This window comes from Sciurus vulgaris (genome assembly GCF_902686455.1).
Source record: "Sciurus vulgaris genome assembly, chromosome: 3".
Classification (NCBI taxonomy): domain Eukaryota; kingdom Metazoa; phylum Chordata; class Mammalia; order Rodentia; family Sciuridae; genus Sciurus; species Sciurus vulgaris.
Window position 1 is genome coordinate 19,648,431 of NC_136463.1, and position 27,502 is coordinate 19,675,932.

At 41.4% G+C, this 27,502-nt stretch overlaps 1 protein-coding gene across 2 annotated transcripts; it reads left to right on the forward strand.

Annotated features, from left to right (window-relative positions):
* Positions 1–26,121, forward strand: LSM12 (LSM12 homolog). 2 transcript variants are annotated; one of them, XM_079133486.1, is made up of 5 exons: positions 1–209; positions 1,993–2,126; positions 21,839–21,948; positions 23,484–23,598; positions 24,441–26,121. In XM_079133486.1, exons 1-5 carry the CDS (start codon positions 86–88, stop codon positions 24,531–24,533), a joined length of 576 nt encoding a protein of 191 aa, XP_078989612.1. In that variant the 5' UTR covers positions 1–85; the 3' UTR covers positions 24,534–26,121. The 2 variants fall into 2 exon arrangements, with proteins under 2 accessions (XP_078989612.1, XP_078989613.1); XM_079133487.1 differs by having other exon boundaries at positions 3–209; positions 23,484–23,610.
* The last annotated feature ends 1,381 nt before the right edge of the window (positions 26,122–27,502 follow it).

Genomic DNA, 27,502 nt, shown 5'->3' on the forward strand with positions numbered 1-27,502 from the left:
GTACGTCGCGGCGCGGCGCTTACTGGGGGCCCGGCTTTCGCCCGCTGCTGCCGCCGCCGCCGCCGGCCGCGGCTGCTCTCCCAAGATGGCGGCTCCTCCGGGCGAGTACTTCAGCGTTGGGAGCCAGGTGTCGTGCCGGACGTGCCAGGAGCAGCGGCTGCAGGGCGAGGTGGTAGCCTTCGACTACCAGTCCAAAATGCTGGCTTTAAGTATCCTTCCCTGCGTGGAGCCTGAGGCCGGGCCAGCGTGTAGGTGCGGTGGTGGGGGGGGGGTGGGGGACGACGGCGGCGGCTAGGGCCCTCTCCGGGCCTAGGGGCGACCGGCTACCGCGGCGCCCGGGGCGCATGCGCACGGTCTTGAGCTCCCCTCCCCCTCCCGCTAGCCCTTTGGTCCGCTTGGGGTCCCTGTCTCTCATCCCTTGTGGGAGCTGGCCCCAAACGAGGGTCAGTGGGTGGAGGGGTGCTTGACACGCGGGCGGCTTTTCGTGGGAAACGCCATGAGAGGGGACACAGTGATTAGGAGAGGGGGTAGTGGTGGGAGGGGGCTGGTGGATTGGAGCCCGGATGGAGTGGGGGGCGGGTAAAATCATAGAGTGAGGGGGTGTGTAGGGTAAGGGACTGTCTGTAGGGCAAGGGTATGGAATTTAGGAGCGGGTGTCTGCTGATGGGATTTGGTCCAAGAAAGGGCGGTGGGATGGTGACCATTTGGGCCTTGCCTGGTTGTGAGAAGAGTAACTGCAGGACAGAGTTTGTATCTGAACTGGTGGCTGGTTTTGCTGATGCTTGTGTTTGCGTGGTCCTGTTATGGGGGGAGTGTTAGTTTTTAGGTTTCTCAGTCATTTGGAATTTGCTGTTTTGAGGATGTTTGCATTGGAAGCCTGGTCCAGAGAGGGCTTGCCACGTTTTTCAGGGGCCCATGTATGGGTGTGTGGGTTACAGGTGACAGTAATGTCTCCTTTTTTCTTGCTTAATCCAGCACATGGGAGTCCTGACTTTTCTATAGTAGTACCCTCCTTTTTGAAAGTAGCAGTGTTAAACTGAATGGAAAAGCTGGCATGCACCTTTGGGGTGGAAGTGATTTCTGAATTACCCAGGAAACTCAGTCTTGGGAATAAAACACTTCCTGGTTAGAATAAATTTGCCAGGTCTTCCCTTTTTATTGGAGCTACAGGTGGGTTTCTTGGTTTTTTTTTTTTTTTTTTTTTTTTTTTTTTTTGTTTGAGTAGTCCTTTATGGTGTATTTCAAAAGGAAGTTTCCTACTGAGTCTGCTGCCTTTGAGTGGCATGCATTTTAATTCATTTAACCACTAGTTGTAGATTTCTAGTTTAAGAAGGTGTCTTCTTAAACTAATTAGGACAAGAACAGTTGCATTTTCTTTCTTTTTTAAACAAGAGGTCACACCTGGACCAAATTCTTTTTCTTCAGTGGTTTAGTTGGAAGTATCTTAGAAGGACTTACTCTACTTTTAATTGGTATACAGCAGGCTCTTAGTAAGTAGTTGAATGGATGGATGAATGAATGGATTAACTAGTTGGGCACCTTGGGTGAGTTTCCTTTCCAGTGCTGTAGTTTTCTTTTCTGCAAAATGGGAAATCTCAAACCTAAAAAAATAAAAAGGGCATTGTACTGTATTATACCAAGAAGAAAAATTACTGGCTCTTCTTTGTGTTTCATAGGTTCTAGGCTAACAGTACATAAGACTCTAAAACTGCTTTATGCCTCTCCGTAAAACCCATAGAAATTGACAGAAACCCCTTTGAAGGCTTCCAGTTGTGGGTTGTGTATGGATTTAAAATCCTTGAAATATTTTGGTTATGGGTTTGGACAGGAGAAAGGTTAACAGATTTCCTGAAGAGAGCTTTGAATCTTGTGAGACCCTTTTGCTTGTGGCATCAAGCCTATTACACAAGCCTTGTGTGAATTGTGTTTTCTCTGTTCCTTTGGGTTGTGCCTCTGCTTGCTCTGTTTTCCTTAACTTTATTTTCTCACCAGAATGTCCCTCTTCCAGTGGAAAGCCCAACCATGCAGACATCTTGCTCATAAACTTACAGTATGTTTCAGAAGTGGAAATAATTAATGACCGAACAGAAACCCCTCCTCCCCTAGCTTCACTCAATGTTAGTAAGGTAAGGACTCAAGGATTGGTCTGGCTCTCCAAAATGGTGAGAAAGATGAGCCCCATTAACGTTTATACATTGTTGTCTGTTTTTCATTGACATATGATTGCTTGTTCTGATATCTTTTTAAAAAATATATTTGTTTAGTTTTTCTCTTTATTTTTGGATATCTGCAAACCTTAAGAAGTATCTTGTCTTGGGGTGTGACTCAGTGGTAGGATGCTTGCTTAGCATGCATGAGACCCTGCTGTTTGATCCCTAGCACACACAAAACAACAACAACAAAAAACAGAACTAATACCCAAATAGCATTGAGAGCTTGCTTTTACCCTTTGTGAAAAAGGGCTTATTTTAAAAATCTGGAGTCTACATGAGCTTCTGGTGGTGGTAAGGTTGGATGAGGGGTGTTGCCTATCAACCTTCTGAAGTTGTGTAATGTGGATATGTACACACATGAATGTATTTGTTGCGTAAAGAACTGGAGCATTTTTCAGATTCACAAATTAGAAAGCCACTGCCTTAGAGTTTCATTTTTGTCTTTATGTTTGAATTTTGAGGTCTAACATTTCTTCAGATGTTTAGAGTATATTTTAAGCTTCCATGTGCAAATTGATCTCTGGGAACCCAGGTCTTTATTTAGACTCTTCAGTTCATTTAGCCAAAGTTCATGTCGATTAATAATAAAATGCCCCAATATCATTCCATAGTCTATACTGTCTCCTGTAGTTAGAACACACTTTTTTCTAGAATAATTGGGACCTTATCCATTAGAACTCAGTTAAATGGCACTTCTTCCAAGAAGTCTTCTTTGATGACCAGGCTAACGTAATTTGCCTCCATCATTCTCTTTCATAATATCTGTTCCTCATAGTTATCATTTGTAATCAACATAGCGCTTTTTTTTTTTTTTTTGGTGGTACTGAGGATTGAACCCAGGGGTGCTTTACCACTGAGCTACATTCTCCAACCTTTTTTTATTTTGTAATGGGGTCTCTAAGTTGCTTAGGCCCTAAGTTGCTTAGGGCCTTGCTGAGTTGCTGAGGCTGTCCTCAAACTTTTAATTCTCCTGCCTTAGCATCCCAAGTTGTTGGGATTATATGCATGGGCCACTGTGCCCAGCTCTGGGGCATTTTTAGATTAAAGGGGAATACTTTTAATTTATACTAGGACAACACTTAGAGATTGGTGTGTCCTGGGCAAATTGGGATCTAAGGTTACCTTACATACAACCTTTTTGTAATTATATACTGTTTACTTACCTAATGTTTGTCTTACCAAACTATCCTGGAAGGATGGGAACCAAGTTTGCTGAAAATATAGAGCCTTGCACTGAGTAGGTGTTTAATACATTGGGTGAGTAAGTTATGACTTTGATTTTAGTAGCAGCTGCCTTTCTGTAAGTCTCTTGAATTATTAGTATGGTGGAAGTTTTTTTCCCTCTAGGGGAGTCTTGTAATAATGTATGTTCTCATCTTTCTTGGCAAAGCAAGGAAACACAGGCAGATGAGACAGTAGTGGGTAACTGAGGCTGGTGAGTCTTAATCTGAAATATGGAGCTCTCGTCGGATTCCAGAGAAATATGCACTTTTTTTTAGTGAGAGCCAAGGACAGATTTGAGAGGGTCTTGGGTTTCATGTGGAAGGCTATTGCATTCAGGATGTCCCATTCTTTGAAACCTTTAACTTTTTAAAACTCTGACTTGTCAGGTGCCTCCTACTAGAGTATACCTCTTTGGACGGACTTTTTTATTTTTTGGTGCTAGGAATTGAACCCAAGGGTACTTAACCACTGAGCCACATCCCCAGCCCTATTATATTTTTATTTAGAGACAGGGTCTTTACTGTCACCTGTAATTCCAGTGGTTTGGGGGGCTGAGGCAGGAGGATTGTGCGTTCAAAGCCAGCCTTGGTAGCTTAGCGAGATCCTTTCTCAAAATAAAAAATAGGACTGAGTCACCACTGTGGCTCAGTGGTGGAGTGCTCGCCTAGCACTTGTGAGGCCCTGGGTTCAATCCTCGCCACTACATAAAAATAAAATAAAGGTATTGTGTCCACCTACAGCTAAAAAAAATTAAAAAAAGTTAAGGGCTGGGATGTGGCTCAGTGGTAAAGTGCCCCTGGGTTCAATCCCTAATACCAAAAAGAATTAGGATGGGCTGGGGAGATAGCTCAGTCGGTAGAGTGCTTGCCTTGTAAGCACAAGGCCCTGGGTTCAATCCCCAGCACTGCAAAAAAAATAAAAAAATAAAAATAAAAAAAAGAATTAGAATGTGTGGCACTGTTAAATGAGAGCAGTTAAGAAGCAATTCTCATCATATATTTGTCCTCAAAGAACAATAGCTCTTGGTTATTTATTTTGTGGATGGTGTTTGCTTTTAGTATTTTCCTTTCTGCTGGTTAGTTCTAGTTGTTGACCAGCATTATTATAAACTAATTGTTTATTCACTTTTTCAGGAAAGCAGCAAGATGCTGATAGCTTGGGGAGTACCAGAAATCTTTTCTTATTGTATGGCTTGCTTGCCAAGTCTTGAAAAAGGTTGCTGGGAAGAGGAGTCAGAAACTAAACACTAAAATTAGGTTGGAGGGTTATCTTTGGATTTCATTTATTCCTTCTTTCATTTGCAGAGATGTTTATGAGTAAGCTGTATCTTCTTTCCCTTGAAACCAACCTTTCAGGATGCTTTATGATTCCTCCTTAGAAATTGACTCACATAGTACCTGCTGGTTGTTACTGAAAACAGCTGAACTGGGCAACTATTTACGTGATGGTTAAATGACATTATTGAGCATGGACTTGGGATTTTCTTAAGATGGAGGATTGTTTAAGCATGTGGAAGGAAGGTAAAATACTCTGAGATGCCTGGAAGAAAACTGTTAGGTGTTCGCAGTCTGAAGGAGCATAATTCCTGTACTCTTCCAGTGGAAGATGCCAGCATGTGTTGGTTATCTTGATGATATAGTAAGGTGCTATCTAATTAACCTGTTGATATAAACTGGATATTTGTTTACTCTGTTCCAGCAGGAAATGAAAAGGATTTTTTAAAAGAAATACTTAGTAACAGCTCAGCTAGAGAAGGTATAAACTAGCAACTTCTTGGAAATGAACCTGTTTTACTTTCAGTTGGCAGGTCACACTACAGGCTAAAAAGTCTTAATGTCTATCCCAGGAATGAGATGTAAGAGAGAGCTTGGGAGAGGACTGGTCTTGAATAGCTTCTGTTTTTTGGCAGTGTTGGGGATTGAACTCAGGGCCTTGAGCGTGCTAGGCAAGTACTTTATTGCTGATCTACAGTCGCAGCTCCTTGAATATCATCTTATCTTCTGCTTAGTAACATTGTACCCTGTTAAAGTGTTCTGACTTTCCTAACTCTTAAGACAGAAGCATTCAAATAAAAGTACAAGATCATACAGTCATAAGTGAGGTCCAGGTTATTCACCATTCTGATTCATTCTGTTTCACAAAGACTTTAATCATTACTTGGAGATGGAAGCCACAGGAACCTCTTGGAGTAAAATAGGAAGTTTTTTTTTTTTTCCTTTGAAACGGGGTCTAGAACCCAGCTGAGCTGTATCCCTAGCATCCTCCCAATCCCCCCCTTTTTTTTGAAATGGGGTCTTGCTAAGTTTGTAAGGCTGTCCTTGAATTTGGAGTCCTCCTGCCTCAACCTCCCGAGTCACTGGGATTTCAGATGTGCTTCACTGTGTCTATGAAATAGGTTTCTTTGACTTGATTATGCATCTTAGACTCTGGGGATAAAGATTACCCATGGGTTAGTAGTGTTCTTGGGAGATTTGGGACATGTCAGCATTAATCAGGTATTCTTAATGTGTAGCTTTTATCAAACATTTACTAAAAATTAGGGCTGGGGCTATAGCTCCAGAGGTAGAGTACATGCTTAGTATGCTCAAGGCCTTGGGTTCGATCCCCAGTATCAAAAAGAAACCACTACATTTACTGAAAATCTATTTTGTTGTAAGTTTTGCTGGGGATCACACCTCCCGTACCCTTTTCTAGTGCTCTGCTGTTTACAAAGAGCTTTGACACAGTTCATTTCATCCTTGCAACCATCCTATATAATTCTTTTTCTTCCTGTGGTAGAACACAGGTGTGCTGTACTACTGAGCTGTCTTTAGCTCTATTATTTTTGGACAGGATCTTGCTCAGTTGCCCAGGCAGGATGACCTTCAACTGGGGATCCTCTTGCCTCAGCCTCCCAAGAAGCTAGGATTACAGGCATGAGCCACTGTGCGTGGCCCAGTGTGATCTTTAGAGTACCCCTTTTCTCCCCCTGTTTAATAGATGAGAAAACAGGCTTGTCAGTTTTAAGTGATTCCTTCAAGGTTATATAGCTAGTAGTCTATCCTCTGAACTGGATCTTGTTAAATCCTAACAGCAGTTCTTTTTTTTTGTTGTTTTTTTTCTTTCTTCCTTTTAATTTTCTTTTTAGTTGTAGATGGACACAATATCTTTATTTATTCATTTTATGTGTGCTGAGGATTGAATCCAGTGCCTCACATGTGAGAGGCAAGCACACTACCACTGAGCTACGATCCCAGCCCCGAACAACCGTTCTTATGGTGGGAATATAGTTGCCGGCTCACAGAACAGTAAGTGGAGGCTCAGAGAGAAAAATTATGAGCTTAAGGTCATGTGTCTAGTAAGTGATAGAGCTAGGAGTTGAACTCAGGTCTTATATTTTTACTGTGAATTCTTGTTTTTCCTTCCCTCCCCTCCCTTTTTAAAATTGGTGCCATTATGATTTAAATAATAGTGGGATTTGTTGTTAAATATTTGTGTGCACACAGTATAATAATATGATTTGGTTAGTATAATTCCCAGTATTTTTTCCTTTCCCTCCCTCCCATCTTTCCTCCTTCCTTCTTACCCCTTCGTGCTTAGCCTAGGTAACTCATAGAGCAGTTGGGCAAAATGAAGTGAGTACCCAAACTAAGTAAAAGTTTCTAAATAAAGAGAAACATTTTTTGTTGTGTTTTTGGTGAGGGCGGTCTATTCTGAAGAACCCAGAAATGAACAAAGCAAATAAGTCTTTAAAGTCACTTCTCTACTTTTTTTTTTTTTTTTTTTTTTGCAGTTCCAAGGTCTTACACATGTTAGGCAAGTGTTCTAGCTACTGAGCTACATCCCCAGCCCTTCTTATTTTTTATTTTGAAACAGGGTCTCACTAAATTACCTCCACCTTGTGTTCTTCTTGCCTCAACCTCTTGAGTCACTAGGATTACAGGCATGTGCTGCTGTGTCTAAAGATATTTTTAAGAGACCTCTTATTGGTAACCAGAATTAACATGAATTTCTAGAGCAGTGGTATCAGGTGGCATAATTAATTGAACACTTGCCTGAATCCTGGAGGTCAGAATGAGTTGTCACAGAACTTAGGAGGCTTCTGTGACTTTCAACTTCTGAGACTCTTAGGGACTTACTGAACCAAGGCCAGTGTGTATTATTTATTTACTTAGAAGAATTCATGCAGTACATTGAATGAGATATGTCACTTTCCTGTGTTCGAGAATACTTTTCTGCAAGCGTTGTTGTGGGTAGGGGACACAGGAAAAAGAAACAAAGCATGGAAAATTGAAATCCACAATAATACAGTTTAGGTATTCACCTTCCTTACCAAACCACTGACTGGTTTGTCAACCTTGTGTGTGTGTTGACACAAGGGGTTGTGGGTGGGTTGGAGAGAGAGACTGGGTATTGAACCCATAGCCTTGTGCATACTGGGTAAGCACTTTACCCTGTCAGCCTTTTTGTTTTTGTTGTAGGACTTGAACCCAGGGGCACGCTACTACTGACTTGTGACCACAGCCTTTTTTTGAGGGGTGGGGAATCATGCTGGGAATCAAATCCAGGGTCCCAGGACCTCACCTATGCTAGGAAGTGGTGTACCACTGAGCTACTTCCTCAGCCCTTCCCCAGTCCTTTTGAGAGAGTCTTGCTAAGTTACTGAGGCTTGCCGCAAACTTGGGATTCTCCTGCCTCAGCCTCCTGAGTTGCTGAGATTATAGGCATATGTACCTGGAGGCCTGGCCTCTCAGCTTTTTTCAATCTATTTCTGACCTGTTTTCCATTACTAACAGCAAGCAGTTAGTGACCAAGTGGGAACCAAAAAGAAGAGATTCACAGAGCTTGTCATCAACCCCTGGTAATGAGGAATGAGTTGGCTTCCACTGAGTAAAAAATGGAATCTGGAGATAAGTCTGGTGGAGGGGTTTGATAAGGCTGAAAATATGGAAAAAATGACAGTTTTCTTTTTTTAAAGCCTTTTGATTTTTCATCACTTAAAGAAGCTTTGTTTTTCTGTTTAGCTTTCTGTCTATCTTCAAAACCTAAACTAGATGAAGTGTCACATTCCTGTAATCCCAGCGGTTTGGTAGGCTGAGGCAGGAGGATCACGAGTTCAAAGCCAGCCTCAGCAACGCCTCAAAGCCCTACATAACTTAGTGAGACCCTGTCTCTAAATAAAAAAATACATGAAAGGGCTGGGGTCTGCAGCTGTAGCTCAGTGGCAGCCTGTCAGTTGTGAGACACTAGGTTCGATCCTTAGAATGACAAAAAGTAAATAAAGGCATGCTATCTAACTACAACTACAAAAATATTAAAAAAAGAAACAAGAGCCAGGCAAGGTGGCTCATGCTTGTAATCCAAGCCGCTTGGGAGGCTGAGGCAGGAGGATCTCAAATTCAAAACCAGCCTCTGCAATTTAGCAAGGCCCTGAGCAACTTAGCAAGACCCTGTCCCTAAATAAAATAGAAAAAAGGACTGGGGATGTGACTTGGTGGTTAAATGCCCCTGGGTTTAATCCTTAGTACCAAAAAAAACAAAACAAAAAGACTTAGTTTTTTTGGGTACTGGGGCTCGAACCCAGGGCCTTGTGCTTGCAAGGCAAGCACTCTACCGACTGAGCTATCTCCCCAGCCCCCACAAAAAGACTTTTAAACAGTGTTCTGCTCTTCACTAAGAAGAGCATACTTGATACTGTCACAAACACGTTTTAGCACACATAGGCCCTGCTGACTTGTTTTTTGTTTTAGGCAATCTCATCAGAATTTTAGGTCTTACAGCATGAACCTCTTGAAGTCTGACTGGGCACATACCATGTGCTGATTTTTTGGTGTTTTCCCAACTTTTTTGGTTAAAGGTAAATAATTCTATTACCAGGGGTTCAGGAAAGCCTAATTTTGTTAATGGCTGTATTGTAGGAAAGCTTGCAATGGCATGTGAAATGCTGAACCATTCTGAGTGTCTCTGGACATTGTCCTCAGAAAAGGAAAAAAAAATAATCAAGATTACAATAAAGTCTTTTTTTTTTTTTTTTTTTTTGGGTGGTACTGGGGATTGAACCTGAGGATTGAACCCAGGGCTTGTCTCTGCATGGTAGGCAACTGCTATACTACTGATTTACATCCCCAGCCCTTTTTATTTTTATTTTTTGAGACAGGGTCTTTCTAAGCTGCTCAGGCTAGCCTTAAACTTGAGATCCCCCTGCCTCAACTTGGGATTACAGGCGTGTGCTATTGTGCTTTGCTTAAACTTTACATTCATTCATTCTGGTATTGGAGATTGAACCCAGGTGTGCTCTACCACTGAGCTGTTCCCAAGTCCATTTACTTATTTATTTTTATTTTGAGGCAGGATCTCACAGAGTTGCTGAGTCTATCCTCAAATTTGTGATCCTCCTAACTGCCTCACCCTCTCAAGTTGCTATGATTGGAGGCATGTGCTGTGGTGCCCATCTCCAAAGTATACTTTTTGAAAGAAACTGACATAAGTGCTTACCTTTAGTAAGCACTGATGTTATACTGAGGGAATAATTGACTTTGTTTTTATTTTGTTTTTTTGGTACTGAGGATGGAACCCAGGGGTGCTTAGCCCTGAGCCACATCCCTGGCCCTTTTTTATTTCTTTATTTTTTTATTTTTTTATTTTTTGTGTGGTCTGGGCCTTGTGCATGCCAGGCATAGCACTCTACCCACTGAGCTATATCCCCAGCCCCCTTTTTATTTTTTGAGATGGGGCCTTGCTAAGTTACTTAGGGCCTTGCTAAGTTGCTGAGCCTGACTTTGAATGTGTGATCTTCCTGCCTCAGCATCCAACTGGGATTGCAGGTGTGCACCCCATGTCCAGCTGTTCTTGTTTTGAGTTCTACCAGTTTCACAGCTAAAATTCATCATAACTTTAGAATTTACTGGTGATTTAAGGGTTGAACCCCACATATGAGTAAATTCCTGGTGTAGTTGATAGACCCTGTATTATGGCCTGTGTTCTTGGAACTAACCTCTTAGCAGGGTCTTTGACTATATTTTGATCCAAATATGTGGAAGTATGAAGTTACTACTAAGTAGAGGCAGAAGTAGCCTGGCTACCTGTTTAGGTCTGTCTGTATATATTTTTTCTTTGGTGCTAGGGATTGAAGCCAGGGTCTTGCATATGCTAGGCAAGCTCTCAACCACTAAGCCACACTCCTAGTCCTAGGCATGTGTATTTTGGTAGGAGGTAGAAGGCATGTAAATGTGGGAAGGGAAGTAACCACTACATATGGCAAGAAAAATTTTTCTTTTCCTTTGGAGGTTGGATATTAAACCCCAGACTTCGTGCGTGCTAAGTAAATGATGTATCAGTAAGGTACACACCTAGTCAAGAAAAAAATTCCTTGTTAGAATTACATTTGGTCCTAGAGACTGTAACCTTTTGGTTAGAATATGTTTTCAAGACTGTATTCTCAGGTATGAGCCCTTCAGTAAGATTTGCATCTAGCTCTTGGAAGATAGTGATTTCCTCATACAGGTATCATGAAGATGCAGGTGAGAGGTGGAGAGGAAGAGTGCATCATTTCTGAGTGTCAGGGGTCATGTAAAATAGTGAATGGGATCAGATGAGGTCAGAGAGGTAGAATGAATGACTGCCATTTTATCTTTTTTTGGGGTGGTACTGGAGATTGAATCGAGGGGTGCTTTATCACTGAGACACATCCACAGCACTCTTTATTTTTTGTTTTGAGACAGGGTATTGCTAAGTTGTTGAGATGGGCCTTGATCTCACAGTCCTTCTGCCTCAGCCTCCCAAATTGTTGGGAGACTTGTGCCACCTCGCCTAGTGATTAACTGCCATTTAAAAAATTACTGGCTTTGGTGGGAGTACTGGAGATCAAACCCATAACTACTGTACCACTGAGATACATTCCCAACTCTCAGCTCCCTTTTTTTTCCCTTGAGACAGTGACTCATTAAGTTGCCAAGACTGACCTCGAACATGTGATCCTCTTGCCTCAGCTTCCAAAGAAGCTGGGATTATAGGTGTGTGCCACCATGTCCACTATATCACTGATTTTTTGAAAGTCAAGTTCAGTGGCATTCAGACTTTGAGGTCAGCTTCACAGCTGTGGTAGAGGATGCAGTGCTTTAAACCAAAGCTCATGACTCAGGTCAGGCTATAATACATGTCAGCCAACTGACTCAGTGGGACCCTCATTAGACCTTCTTGGCATCATAGGGGATGAGGGGAAAACCTGTCCACCTGAAAATATAGATTTTTGAGTCCAGGAGTCTGGCAGAGTTGTGCCATAGCCAGCCTTTGTACTCTACCTCTTTGATGAAGAGACAGTTCAAAGTAAGGACTGTATGGTGGGTCAGTGGTGGTATCTCCTTCAGGGTAATAGAGGGGTGTTCTAATTGGCAGAGAATAGGTTTGGGGGAAGAAATCCAATAAATGGTGCAGTTGAATTCTAGCACTGAAATGTTTAAGGCTAGCTTATGTAGATACCAGAAAATGCTCTAGAAATTGAATCAAAAGTGGCCAAGCTGGAAAATTCAGAGATCTACACACTGTGACAAGAGTATAAAACGTGGGGAGTGTGCATTCTTTTTACACTGGGCTGCTAATGAACTGGGTGACTATTTAGTCACCTAACCTGTGGGAACTGTTAGTTTTATGATTGCCTCTATGGACCTGTAATAGTCATTAAGGTTTCTTCATTCATTTGCTTTCCCTCTTATACTCTATGCCAGGTGTTGAGAAATGTCAGAATGATTATGATACTGTGCTTGTCCTCAGGAATCTCCTATTTTTGGGAGTTGTGAAGGGCAGCAACTTTTTTATGTTTTTGATGTGGGTGGAGTTTGCTTCTGGGGATCCATTTCAGGGCTTTGTACATGATGAGCACATTCTTTACCACTGAACTGTGTCCCATCTTCCATGTGTTAACGTGGTAACAATATGGTAAAGTCTGTGGTAGTAGGAGTATGAGCAAGGTGCTACGACAGCATAGAAGACGGGGGTAGCAACAGGGCACTGTGGCACATGCCTATAATTCCAGTGACTCTGGAGGTTGAGGCAGGAGGATTGCAAATATAAGGCCAGCCTTAGCAATTTAGCCAGATGCTGTCACAAAATAAAAAGGGCTGGTGATATAGTTAGGGGTAAAGTGCTTCTGGTTTAGTACCAGCTACTGCAAAAGAAAAGTGGGCAGGAGGCTTCTTCTATAAAGAGTCAGTGCCAGGCATGGTGGCACACGCCTGTAATCCCAGCAGCTTGGAGGCTGTGACACGAGGATCATGAGTTCAAAGTCAGTCAGGTCCTGAGCAACTCAACGGAACTCTCTAAATAAAATCCAAAAAAAGACTGGGGATGTGGCTCAGTGCTTAAGTGCCCCTGAGTTCAATAGCCAGTACCAGTACCCCAAAAAAAAAAAAAAAAGATACATCATCTTTTAGGCTTTATGGATTCTCCTGTCTTTGTCAAAACTACTCAAATTTGCCTTTGTAGATAGTATATAAACAAATGAGCATGATTGTGTGCCAGCCAGTGAAACTTACTAAAATAGGTGGTTGTCTGAATGAATTTGGTTGGTAGACTATAGTTTGCCAGCCCTTAGAGTAGTGAGCATTTTAGGGAAGGCTTCTGAGATGTGAGCATGGGGAGAATAAATGGCAATGCTCATCTTTGCAGTTTAGAAACTTTGCATTTTCAGTGGCTATATCTTTGGTGTCAGAATGATTTTTTTTTTTGGTACTGGGGATTTAAACCAAGGGCACTTTACCACTGAGCTACAACCCCAGCCCTTTTTGTTTTTTATTTTGAGACAGGGTCTCACTTAGTTGCTTATGACCTTGCTGAGTTGCTGAGGCTGACTTTGAACTCATGTGATCCTCCTGCCTCAGCCTCCCCAGTTGCTGAGATTATAGGCATGTGCCATGATGCCCACTGGGATGGGACTCTTAATTTGTTTCTTAGTTGTTGATGGACATTTATATTTTATTTATTTATTTATTTATTTATTTATTTATTTATTTATTTATTTATTTATTTATTTATTTATTTATTTTCAGTGCTGAGAATGGAACCCAGTGCCTCACACATGCTAGGCAAGCTACCACTGAGCTATAACTCAGTTCCTGGGAAAGGACTTTTTTTTTTGTGGAGGGGATATCAGGATTGAACTCAGGTGTACTGAGCCACATTCCCAGCCCTGTTTTGTATTTTTTTTAGAGACAGGTCTCACTGAGTTGCTTAGTGCCTTGCTTTTACTGAGGCTAGTTTGAACTCATGATCCTCCTGCCTAAGCCTCCTGGGCTGCTGGGATTACAGTGGTGTGCCACTATGCCCAGCTGGGAAAGGACTCTTAATGACCAATATTTATTTGCTTTCTTTTGGAGTGCATGTAGCATTTCATTTGACAAGTAAAAAAAAAAAAAAAAATCATATTTAACATATACCTCATTAAAAAAATTAATCAATTGTCAGGTATTTATTGAGCATCAGCTATGTACTGGGCTCTGTTTTGGGTTTCTTAGAGGATGTGTTAGTGAACAAAACAAAGGTCCCTGTCCTTGGGGAATTTTTATTTTAGCAGGGTTTGGTCTTTAGGAACAGTTTCCAAAAAACTGGGCCAATAAAACAGGGTTTTAATGATCCGTCCAGGGGGCTGATAATAGCTTGCATGCATAAGGTCTTGGATTCAATCACCAGTACTGCAATCAATTAATTAATAAGACTAACCCAGGGCCAATTGTGGTGCATACTTTCACATCTGTACACCTGTACTTCCTGGGAGGTTGAGGCAGAAGGAACACAAGTTCAAGGCCAGCATGGGGAATCTAGACCCTGTCTCAAAATTTAAAAAAAAAAAAAAAGGACTGAGGATATAGCTTTGTGGTATGGCACTTACTTACATACACAAGGCCCTAGGTTCAATCCCCAGTACCGCAAAAATAAAGGAAGAAAAAAAAGACCCTAAAACCACATGACCATCGTCACAGCCAGAAAGCAGCTGTGATCAGGAAGTGAATGCTGTATTGCGTTTTGAATACTTTTGTATATTGTGGAATGGGTAAATCAAGCTAATTGCATTGCCTTGCATACTTATTATTTTTTTGGTGGGAAGTGCCAGTATTGACATTAGGGACTTTACAGATGTACTTGACTAAACTCCAACAATAACCCTTCAGGATGGATTTTGATACCATGGGTCAGGGAGACATATATCTTGCCTCTAGATGTGTGGCATGTGTGAGGCACTGGAGTCATGCATCTAGTGACTAGAAGGGATTTGAGCTGGAATTTCTCTTTTGGAGGGGAAGATGTTGGCACTTCTGTTCTCCTTTTTATTTTTTCCTCTTATTAGAACCCAGGAAGCAGCAGCACATGGCTCTATCACTGAATAAATTGAACTCTTAACTGGGCGCAGTGGCTCATGCCTGTAATCCCATCAGATGGGGAGACTGAGCAGGAGGATTTCAAGTTTGAGACCATTCTGGGCAAAGTGAAGACCCCCATCTCAAAAAAAATGAAAAATAAAAAAATAAAGAAAAGAAAAATGAGCTTCCCCCCACCCCCTACAAGTGGAGCCTCTCAATTTGGATGATAAAGACCTTTTCCAAGTAAATATCCCAGTTATGTTTTGGAAAATACTTTCTAGGATTTATAACTTCTTTAGCAGTTGTTACAGAAAATACAAGGTGTGTTACTATGTGAGATAGTGATATGTTAATTTCACCACTATAGTAGCCATTTTACCATCTGTATCTTGTAACATGTTATATTCCGTAAACATACATAATGTATAAGACAAAAGGGGAAAATCAATCTAAGCTCATTGGCTAAAGGAGGGTTGGATTGTATGAATTTTTCTGAAATGACCCACAAGCCACCTTCTTTATGCTAATAATATTATAACAGCTAATATTTGCATAGTGCATTATAGCTCTCCTACTGCTTTTCTAATTCCCTCATGGAGCATTAGGTGGCTAATTTGAGCCCACATTCTCAGAGATAAATTTTTGGGGTTAAATTTCAGCTTGTATCTCAACCAGTTTTCTTTCTGGCAGAGCCACATGTAAGTTTGACAGCAGTTTATTAAAGGATGTCACATCTAGGAAATTATTCTAATGTTTTGTGACATAATTCATAATTATAACCCTTTTTTTTTTTTTTTTCTTTTTTTGTATACTGGGCTTGAACCCAGGGGCACTTAACCACTGAGCCCACATCCCAACACTTTTTACTTTGAGTCTTTTTTGTGTGTGTGTGATGCTGGGGATTGAACCCAGGGCCTTTTGCATGTGAGGCAAGCACTCTACCAACTGAGCTATATCCCCAGCCCCTGCCAGCCCACTTTCTATTTTTAATTGTGAGACAGGGTCTCACTAAGTTGCCTAGGGCCTCCCTAAGTTGCTGAGATTGACTTTTTTTTTTTTAAATATATATATTTTTTAGTTGTAGATGGACCACAGTTCCTTTATTATATTTATATGTGATGCTGAGGATGGAACCTCACACATGCAAGGCAAGTGCTCTACCACTGAGCCACAATCCCAGCCCCAAGACTGACTTTGAACTCTCAATTCTGCCTCAGCCTCCTGAGTTGCTGAAATTACAGGCATGTGCCACCATGCCTGGTTTTATTTTACTTTTGTTGAATTTTGAGACAGGGTCTCAATAAGTTGCTGAGTGTCTTGCTAAGTTGTTAGGGTTGGCCTCAAACTCGTGATCCTCCTGTCTCAGCCTTCCGAATCTCTGGGATTACAGGCATGCACCACCATGCCTGACTTTGTGACATAATTACACATAGTTGTTAAAAACTTTTGATTTTTCTGACATCTAGTTTGCATTTTAAACTAAGTTGAAGATAAAACTTTGTCTAATGTGTATTGACTATGACTTGAATCTGGTTCTGTATTATATGGTAGCAATATGGAAGTGTTTACGGGTGTTCTGTACAAACCTGGTGATTGTGAAAATGTGGGCTCCTGGTTTTGCAGTATTTTCATCTTTTCATCATACTAAGTAAGCACTTAACATGTTTGCATTAATGTGCAGGAGACTTGGTTTGATTTACCTTTCTCTATTCTTAGAACATCAGAAAACAATGGATTTGGGGAGTATACTTAACCATATTGGCCTGAAATGTTTTCTCACACAGGATATTTTCTTTGACATGTCCCTGTGAATTACCTTAACCAAAGAAATAAGGGGGATGGTTCTTTACGTTTAGGGTAAGACTGGGGCCCTATTTGGAAAAGAAAGGTCTTCCCTAAAAGACAGGCAAGCCTGTTCTGTACCAGGAATTTTGTCTAGTGGAAACAGCAGAGTGTATTGATTTTAAAAAGAAAAGAGAGTTGGGACTGGGGATGTAACTCAGCAGTAGAGCCTGGCATGTGTGAGACCCTGGCTTTAATCCCTACCATCACACAAACAACAAAAAGGATTGCAGTTTAGTTTTACAGTGTGTGTTTGTTTTTTGTGTTTTTTTTTTCTGGTACTGGGGATTGAACCTAGGGGCACACTTAATCACTGAGCCACATCCCCACACCCTTTTTGTATTTTATTAGAGACAAGGTTTCCCTGGGTTGCTTAGGGCCTCGTTAAGTTGCTGAGGCTGGCTTTGAACTTGTGATCCTCCTGCCTCAGCCTCCCGAGCCACTGGGATGACAGGCATGTGCCACCATGCATGGCTCATAGGATTGTTTAAAGAATGTTTTCTTTTTCTATTTCTGCCAGAGCTGGGGATCAAACCTAGGAAGTCCGTATTTTAGACAAGTGCTCTATCACTGGGTTATACCCACAGCCCTCGATTCAATGTTTTGATTCATCATTTTGAATTCTAGGACACAAGTTTAAGAGGTATACTGTATTTTTTGAGTTCCCAGCTGTCTAATGTTGTAAGAAACAGGATATTTTTCTTTTTTCTTGTTTTGGAAAAGATGGAATCTTACCTTGTTACCAAAATATTCCTCCTACCTCACTCAGCCTACCAGGTAGTTGGGAATACAGATGCATGCCATAGTGCCTGGGCTCAAAATAGTATTTTATTAGAAACTTATTTCTTTATGGTGTTGGTGATTGAATCCAGGTGACTTTACCATTGAGTTACTCCCCCAGCACTTATAATTATTATTTTTCCCTCAAGTACTTCCAATTTTTTATTTTGAGACAGAGCCTAAGTTGCTGAGGCTGGCCTTGAATTTGCAATCCTCCCACTTTAGCCTTTCTGAGTTGCTTGGATTATAGGTGTGCACTACTATGCTGGCTATTAGAAAATTTTAAGCAGATGTTTTCTAGTGAACAAGGAGACTTGGGCGTACTGATACTTGGAAGAAATATTTTTCAGAGCCTTTTGTTGATAGCTAAGAATGAGGGCTTTCAGTGCCTACCTTAGATCCAAAGGAGCCATGAGCAAGATTTCTTAGGATGATAGTTCTTAACCATTCTCGTTTGCCACCCCCTGACTCTCACCCCACCCTCGGGTTGCAGGCAGCAACCAGTATTTCAGGGTAGCAGCTGCAGTGCCTTCTAACCCCTCTCTGAGGGCAGCTGGTTTAAAGACCCAAATATACAGAGAAGACAAACTGAGAGTGTCTCATTGGAGTCAGTAGGTCACACGGAGCAGGTTTTTCTCTGGACTCTGCTTCCCTTGTTGTATCAGCTGTCTCAACCTGTTAAATGCTTGTGGTAGGAATCCCCACAGCACCTGTGCTTTCCTGGTCTGGAAATAGCTGATAACTAAATAACAAGATGATGTGCATATTGCCTGGATTTTGTAGTCATTGTGGCTCCTTGCTCTTCCCCTTATGTCACTGAATGCACAAAGAGATATGTGTGTGCCCTTGGTGTTCATAAAAGTCATTCATGTAAGGGTTATGCAGTGACAGGCAGAACTAGACCTTTTTATATTGATTTGCTTTGGTATCAAGTTCATGCACTTTTCTCCTTTGCCCACATCAAGGTGCTATATATAAAATGGCCCCTGGAGGAAGCACTGGTTAGTAGACAAGGATTGACTTTGTTTTCACTGGGAATCATACAAAATGAAAGGAAAGGCAGGTAAGTGCAGGTTGTCATGTGCAGTCATTTTAGTTAAGCCACATGCACATTAGTTAACACATACTTGCAGGTTTATGCTTCTTGTTTTGCCTGAACCCAGTGTATCCTTAAACTTGGTGCCTTTTATTCTTAGAGATTCTATCTAGTTAGTGCTTTTTTTGTATGGTAGCAAGGCCAGCAGCTGGCATGTTGTCTTTAAAAATAGGTGTAGAATGGGCAATAGTCATTACATTTGAAAGCATAATCCCTATGACCCTCTCCAGCTTACAAGGCACACCCTACACCTTTACTACTTAGGGCAGCTTTTATTTTTTTCTCTCTGGCATTCTGACATTAATCATAAACTTAATAACTTGGAATGTAGGTGTATAGTCATTTATAAAAGATGAAGTGAAAAAATTAGATTTTATGACAATTCAATGTAGAGAGGTATTCATTTGCTCTACAAAAGAAGGCTTATCCACATTCCGCATGAATTTTCATGCCTAAAATATAACAGGTACTCTTCCCCACTCCGACCCTCAGTTTTAAAGAGAGTAAACAACTTCTAGAACAATTTCTTCATATCTAATTGGTGGGGTCCTCTGTGAGAAAAATTTATCCCATTTGCACAACTTCCTGATGAAAGCAGATTTCTGTAACTAAATGCCAGATTGAAGCATTTTTCAAATTGCCATGAAAATGCAACCTGTGAACTGATAGCTGAAGGCTTCAGGGTTTGCAGTGAATCTAGGTCCCTAAAGTCTAATTGCAGATCCAGGTAGAGTAGTTGAGGCCATTGGGTTGCATTGAAATACTGAAATACAGCCAGGGTCTACAGCTCAGTGGTAGAGCTCTTGCCTAGCTTGTGCAAGGTCCTGGGTTCAATCCTGGCACTCCTCCCGCCCCCCCCCAAAAAAGAAGAAATGTAGTCATCTTGCATTCATTTCTACTGAGTTCCAAGTGCCCCCTTACATTATTTAACATTTGGGATCTGTTCACATTAGAACAAATGGAGAATCACCTAGTCCATTTTCCTTTGCTTTCAGACAAGATTGTGCAATTGGTATTTGGGAGAAGAGGGTGGGACACAGGGTGTATTTTGAAACTACTGTTCTATAACTAAAGTGTCATTTTACTCTTGCTGTCTAAATAATCATTCTGACTGAGATTTATATCCATTTTGTTCTGCCTCTGGTAAAAAATTCAAAATGACTCTTTTCCCAGCACCCCCACTCCCAGCTTAATTTGTCAGTTCCATTTTTAAACATTCTGCATAGATGCCTGGTTTCCTGAACTTACTCTTCTCTTACTGAATGGGGTGATGTTATGTTTTTGAGCTACTGTGTAGGTGACAAGGACATTTTACTAGCCACCACAAACTTTATAGAAGCAACTTTGTGTGACCCAGCTTTGGGAGATGATTTTGGTTTTCCAGTTGAAAAACATTTTTTAAAGGGCTTGAGAATTCACAGTAAAACCCTCCTGCTGGCTCTTGAGATGAAGCCCTGCCTGACCACTAGCTGCTTTCCAGGAGTTCCACTGCCTTCCAAGTTTTCCCTTTTTTCCTTGGAGACTTTTTAGATTTTTTAAGGCATTGCTTAGAAAACGAGACTAAGTGAAGCCCTTTCTTGTTACCAGGGTTTTTTGGTACTTGAGTAAGTGTAGTTTAAAATACACCATGAGGACTGGGGGTATGAACTCAGTAGTTGAACACTTTCCTAGTGTGTATGAGGCCCTGGGTTCAATCCCCAGCACCATGCAAAAACAAATGCCATCAACAGTTCTTTTTTCATAGAAATGGGATGCTTTCAAGCCACAGGGTTTTCTTGGTACATTTGGAATTGTTACCACTCAGAATGCTGTCAGTCCTATACACTTGTTTCTCTAAAGGTTAGCACGATGAGGCCAGAAAAGTGGCCAAGCCAGAAAGATTATTTGTATGCTGTTGATGTATTTCTCCATGTCCTAGAGACTGTTAGCTCTGGCATCAAATCACTGCTGTTTTGCCTTGCTTTCCTCTCTTCTCTGGGGAGACTGAGATGACAGCATGTATGTGCTAGCCTTTCTGCCCTCACATCTCCTCCTCCCTCAGACAGTTTTTGAAACTCAGGCAACAGTGAATCTATCCAGTTCCCCATAACCCAGTTGAAGGCTTCCTTTTCTTAATAACAAAGCCAAGCCTTAATAAAATGTTTCATTTTACCAACAAAGAATTAAGATGACTTAGTTTACTTTTTCCTTCTATAGAAATATGTTTGGTTGATGGTTTGACGGGTCTCTATAAAAGCAGAATAAAAATATTTAAGGATTCAAAGCACCTAAGTACTATTAGAACATGCTGATGGTGTATTCCCTCTTTGTATTTAAGGATCTGATGTTCGGGAAAGATTGTTTTTGCATGTGTTTAGTATGCTACAGTATCATTATATTCAGTTATTTAAGTTCATGGGGCTGAAAAATCTCCATTTGTTTGCCTTTCAGATACATTATCTGCCTTTCCTTTGTTTTAACCACCTTGTCTAGCACATTTATTTTGTCTTACACAAATATGTACTTCTGAAGTCTGTAGCACCGAGTTGTGTGGGTTGGAATGATAGATTGATAGGTTACCCACCCATGTTGGGAGAAATTTTTAAAATTTTAATAGATTACCAGATTTTACTAGAATTTCTTTTGATGAATTTATGATTGTTCCACCAGAGGGCAGTGAAGGAACTGAGGTAGAATTCAGATCATTTTTTTCCCCCATAAACAGGGCAGGGTTGCTGTCAGCTTAGATGAAAGTAGGCAGAATCTTGTTAGGTTTATTTGAGTCTTGCCTCCTCATGTGAGTGTGATAATGGTGTTGTACAAGGCAGAGCCTCAAGAGCCTTGAATTTTGGTCTGTAAAGATGTGGTACATGTTAATTTCTAAGCCTGAGGCTCTGACACAGTAGTGGATAAACATTATTTTCTCCTTTTGATAGAAATGTATGTATTACCTTTTATCTTTAACCATCATAGTCATACTCTGTAATATTACCCTGCTTTATTTTCTCCCTAACCCTTATCACTGTCTGAGATTGTCTTGTGCTTTTATTTACTTGTTTATAGTTCGTTTCTACCCCCCGCGACCCCCCCCCCTTTCATACTGTATGTAATCTAGCAAATGTCTGGCACATGGGAGGTACCCAGGAAAAATAAGGAGGAAGGAAGGGGTTGTTTTCCAGGAATAGCATTTATCTGTTCAGTAGCATTTAACCCACATTTATATTGTGGGTTATTTGTTTGTTTCACTTTGAATCTCTGATAAAACTGAATCTATCCAGACTGGTCTTTTCTGACCTCTTTTCTCAGCTCAGGTCCTGACTTGGGAAGAATAAAGGTGAATGCTTTTCTGAGTTTCTTTCTCTCCCCCATCCCAGCTTGCCAGCAAAGCACGGACAGAGAAGGAGGAGAAGCTGAGCCAGGCCTATGCAATCAGCGCTGGTGTCTCCCTAGAGGGCCAGCAGCTCTTCCAGACCATTCACAAGACGTGAGTTGGGGGAGCATAGGGGTCCCTTGTCCTGGGTATCATGCCTGGCTGTGTTGTCTAGTGGTAGACTTTTGGGTCATTGATTTCTAAAAGTGTGCCAGGGAAGCTGGAAAGTATGTGGGCAGAACCCCATTGCATCCAGAGATGCAGTGCTTGTTGCTGCTTTCTAAACAGAAGAGTAGTGTCATCACAGACAAGGCATCATCTCTGGGTTTCAATTTCTTGTCTATAAAACTTAAAGTTTTAGATTAGATTATCCATAAAATTCCCTTCCAAACCTAGTAGTCTATAATTTACAACTAGTGATTTTCACTTATTTTTGTTGTACCTTTCTGTAAAAGTTGATGCAGTTTTATTATGGGAAAGTTATATCTGTATCACTTTTACCTGTTGTACATTGAGATAAACGGAGACTTACGGAGAGCAGAAGTTCATCCTGCCACTTGTAAAAGACATTTTGTCACAGAATAAGTCATTTGACTAACTGCTGAAAACTAGAACATTTGAGATCCCCCTTCCCCCTGCTGCCTTCTGTTACCCTATTTAACCCTGGATCTGGTGCACAGATGGCAGCTGGCACCAGAGCTATGTGAGGCTGTGGTATATTTGAGCATTTACAGGTATGTGAAGGAACTCTCTTAGTAGTATCAGCTGTCCTGGGGTTCCCCAAAGTGTGAGCCAGTCTGGCAAATGCCCAGTTGTCTGAGAAATGTGCGGGGTCAGTTAGAGGAGCAGCTCCCATGGTGGGTGGTAGTGACAAAGTATAGATCTGTAAAGTGGGGAGTTTTTTTGTTTTGGTACCGGGCATTGAACCCAGGGGTACTTTACCACTGAGCTGCATCCCCAGCCCTTTTTATTTTTTATTTTGAGACAGGGTCTCACTCAGTTACCTAGGACCTTGCTAAATTGCTGAGGCTCTCCTTGAACTTTCAGTTCTCCTGCCTTAGCCTCCCAAGTTGCTGTATTACAGGCATACACTACCGCACCTGACTGAGTTTTTACTGGCTGAGTTTCTTCTTTGTAGAGATAGTATTTCTCCCTACACCAGGGGTGAGCAGATTATACCAGTGGACCAAATCTTTTCATTTGTATATATATCTCCTGTGGCTGCTTTTGCACCACAGTGGCAGAGTTCCATAGTGACAAAGCCCAACTGGCTTGCAGAGCTTAAAATACATACTATCTAACCCTGGATAGAAAATGTTTACTATTATCTAAATTGAATCTAGTGGCCTGAGTTTAGTTGTTTATTTGTAACTGAATTTTTTTTGGATAAATTTTTTATGGTTCTCCAGGTCCCTGATCCTTCAGAGTAACAATTCTGGATTCTCCCCAGGATAAATGTACATCAGTTTCATTGCTTTCCTAGCCAGTGGTGCCCAGAGTATCCTGGCTCCTCTCTCTGGGCTGTTGTCATCTAGCCGTTGGCTGAGCTGGGAATTTGGACTCAGCCTTCTGGAGTTAGTTCTTCATCAGGCAGGAGGTGTGGCATGCCCCCAAGAGGTAACCTTTCACTTGTTCTTTTCTCCTTCTAGCATTAAAGACTGTAAATGGCAAGAAAAAAACATCGTAGTCATGGAAGAAGTTGTTATTACACCCCCATATCAAGTGGAAAACTGTAAAGGCAAAGAGGGGAGTGCACTGAGCCATGTACGCAAAATAGTAAGTAAAGGAACCGTAAGACTAGTGAAAGATGGTTCCTTGGCCCTACCGTACCAGCATTAGAGCAGGACATGGTGCTTTTACATACATAATGTTTCCTCTAGCAGCCCTGTCTGACGTCTGTGTACTGTGGGGACTCTGCAGCTGTAACTTGGACACTCCTTTGGGGTTGGAACCACTGGGCATTATGGAATACCATGAGTGGTCAGCCCCATTTCCTTTGCCACACAGCTTTATAGAGTTAGCCAGGCCATTCTGTGGTATTGGACCTGAGCAGTTTCTCCTATCCTTGCTTAGGTTCTTCTTAGCCACAGATGCCCTTTTTGGAAGGACTAGTGGTGTAAATCAAGTACCATTGGCATCTCTGACCTTACATGTATCACCTGACTTTCTCAATTGAGGCATAGCATTGGTAAAATAAAATAATACCCCTGCCATTTTATGTATTTTATTTTTTGCTCTGAGGAACACTGAGAAGCCATTGTTGTGGGTGTGAAAGGTATAAGTCTAATTCCCCTCCCCCTAGCTTTCATTCAGCATTTGTATAAAGAAGAGAGAAGGAATTTGAGTCATAATGATCTCTCCTCATTTTATGTTGTGTTAATTGATTCAACAATTTCTAACCACTTTTAGCTAAACTGCCACAAATGTGACTGAAATCAAAGGCTTCTGCCTACCTCAGGCTTGACATGGCCCATAGACAGCAAGGGCGGAGGTCTGCATGCATAGTTCATGGGTCAGACAGCTGGGCTGGGGCTGTTAAGGGCTGGGTTGTGGGAGACCTTGCTTGCTCATCTCCTTTTCTGATTTGACTCCTTGGTCTCTTTCAGGTTGAAAAACATTTTAGAGATGTGGAAAGCCAAAAGATACTGCAGCGTTCACAAGCCCAACAACCACAGAAGGAGGCTGCTCTGTCATCCTGAGTCCACACACATGGAGGACTCTTCCAGCATCCCGCCAAGGAGGCAGTGGTGGTGGCTTCAGCGGAGGCAGGCCGGGGGAGGGAAGGGATCCTATATTTCCTGTTGGCTCTTGTTAACAAAGGGTCAGCATTTCCAAATCTTAGACTTGAACAAACAAAACACCCAACAAAAAAGAACAAGAGAATAATTTAAAAGTTGAATCATTACTTGACTAACAGACTTTGGTCCACCATGTCCTTTTCACAGCCCCCTTCTGGAACAGTCACCTTGTTAATTTTATTTTTGAAAATTCCTTTCCGGCTCTGCCCTTTGACTTCTGACTTTCCTTTCCTAGTCTGTTCCTGCCATTCTGTTTTTATAAGTGGCTACACTTGCCTTCTGAATGATCGAAAGAAACTTTTACATCTTTTCTTCCAAAATAAAAGTAACAAGCTGACTGTGATTCTTAAGTTGAGACCTGAGCAGCAGACAGTGGTCTCACTTTAAATTTTTCTTTTTTTTTTTTTTTTTCTTTAACTTTTTTTTTCTTTTTTGCACAGGGCATGGCTTGAATTAGTTTTATTTTTCTTAACTTTAAATATATATATGAAAATATATATTAAAATGTTCTCTAAATATTTTCTGCTTCTTGCAGGTCTCTTTTTACTAGATCATGGCCGTTCTTCCCACCTCATCCTTCTGGAAAAAAAAAAATGTGTTGCCCTTTCCACCACCCATAATAGCCAGGACAACTAACTTGACTTAGTTACAGCAAGAATCTCCTGCAGCACTTTGTAGAGCCAGTGTGTGCAGATGGGATTTGGCTTTAAGGGTTCCTGATAGCTTTTCAGTCTTTATGTATGTAACAGTCTCACGTTTGGCCCCAGCCTCAGGACTCTCCCTCTGCCTTTGTTGTACTTCATGGTACTAGAAGATACTCTTCGCCACTCTCCACATGGGAGAGTCAGCTGCCCTTCCTCCTATGCCTCTGCAAGCAGAGAACTGCTTGCATGGCACATCTCAGCTCTTCTTCCTTGAGGGGTGATTTTCTTTTCTAAGAAACATGGAGTCTGTCTACCTGACCTCTTAAAATCTATATTCAGAACCTCTAGCCCAGGAAAAAGCTTGGGTGACCTCTAGTTTCTCTTGTCATCTTCCTGCTCTTCTGCCCTGCCTCCACCCCCTGAAATTTTACAAGCTATTGATAGTTTGTATGTGCTCAGCCAATGGGCAGAAAACCTGGAAAGAATTTCTGGACTTTAGCCCACCAGTTTGTCTGGTTTGACTAACCTGCTGAGAACTGAAAGTGGCACTTATCCCTGGGCCTTCAGGGTGGTCTCATGGGACGAGTGCTACCAGATGAGTATCAGGCACTGAGTGGGATGTGGGTGATGCTCATGTGACTGGCTAGAGCTTTGGGGGTGGGGTGGGGGTTAATTACTATTTTTTTGGCCATGATCTCTTTCCCCTTCCTTTTTTTTTTTTTTTTTTTAATTAAATAAATGGATCAAAATTAAATAATTCAAGCCCTGCCTTCAAAATGAAAAAAAAAAATTTTTTTTAGTATTGTTTAGCAAAAACAATAAAACCCAAATTTTTTTAACCATCACTCATGTCTCGGGTTTGTGCGTACTTTAGAGGCCCCAGAGGAAGGTATCTGAGGTGTCTGAGGAAAGTGTCTGTTTGGCTTAACCTTTTCCTCTAGTTTTCCTACTTTTTATTCTTTGTTTTTCCACATCTGAGAACTTACCTGGAAATACAGTGCAAAGTGTGTCATTTAAGAAGGGGATTCCAGGGTTTGGAGGTATGCGCAAGTGGGTATGGGTAAAAAATTGTGGGTCCATTACAGAAGAGCATTCTTTACAGGCTTCTTAAGAGGCACAGTTGATAGAAGAGCTGAGAAGTAAATTTCAGATTCACCTGTCATTGATTTAAAGAACTGTCTCAATTTAGTCTGCATGGGAATTTAGACTTTTGGAGAAGGTGAAACAGGAAGAGGAGACTTTGCCAGTTCCTAGAACCTAAGGGATTCAATTGAAGAAGAGAGAGTGATTTAGGTAGTGAAAAACCCAAGCTTTGTGGGAAGCCCTGGTCATGTGCCCTGTTGTCTTCATTTCCCTCCTGTTGTTCTCTAGGTCTGTGAATGGGAGAAAGACAGTAGGTGCCAGTGGTTTGGGCAGGAAACAGTTATATTTTCTAAAATGGTGTGGGACAGGTTAATCAGTTCAAGAGATGGAGTTAGTATGGTTGGAAAAGCAGATGGTGAGCCAGAAGAAAACAAGGACTTTGGAGATAGTTGGGTTCATAAACTTCTATTCATTTTGGGACTGGATAAGTCGTTTCACCTGCCTGAGCCTTAGTTTCCCCTTCTATAAACATGAATTAGTACCCATCACCTACTATTGATGCAAAGAGTTAAAATGCTTCACATGGGCTGGGGATGTGCCTCAGTGCTTGCCTAGCGTGTGTGAAGATCTGGCTTCCATTCCCAGTACTGCAAAAAATAAACAATTTCTAACTCTTAGAAGGTGCTCTGCAAATGTTAATTTAAATGTTAGCTTGGTTCCAGAATGGTTAAATGAGGGAACGAAATTAGGTAATTTCCAGAAGTTCCAACTTTGCTTTAGAAACCTTCCTTTAGAGGGCATTTAAAGTGAGATAACAACATAAAGCATTCAGGCAGGTGGGGTCTCAGATTCCTGCCCTCAGTCTCTCACGGATCTCACCCCTGTTCCTTTTCTGAAGTCCCTAAGCAATGTCTGATTATAATTTCCTTTTTCAGAAAGGAAAATGAGGTTCATTAAGATCAAGTGCCTTGTCCAGAGTGCCACAGCTGCCTGTGATGGCAGAACTGGAATGAAACCTTAAGCTTACTACTCATGGGCTGCTAAATGCACCTGACTTTCCAAGTATACATGATGCCATGTATTTTCCCTTTTGTTTGCCAGAAATGGAATAGAATACAGCAATGGGGCTGAGTGCAGTGGTGC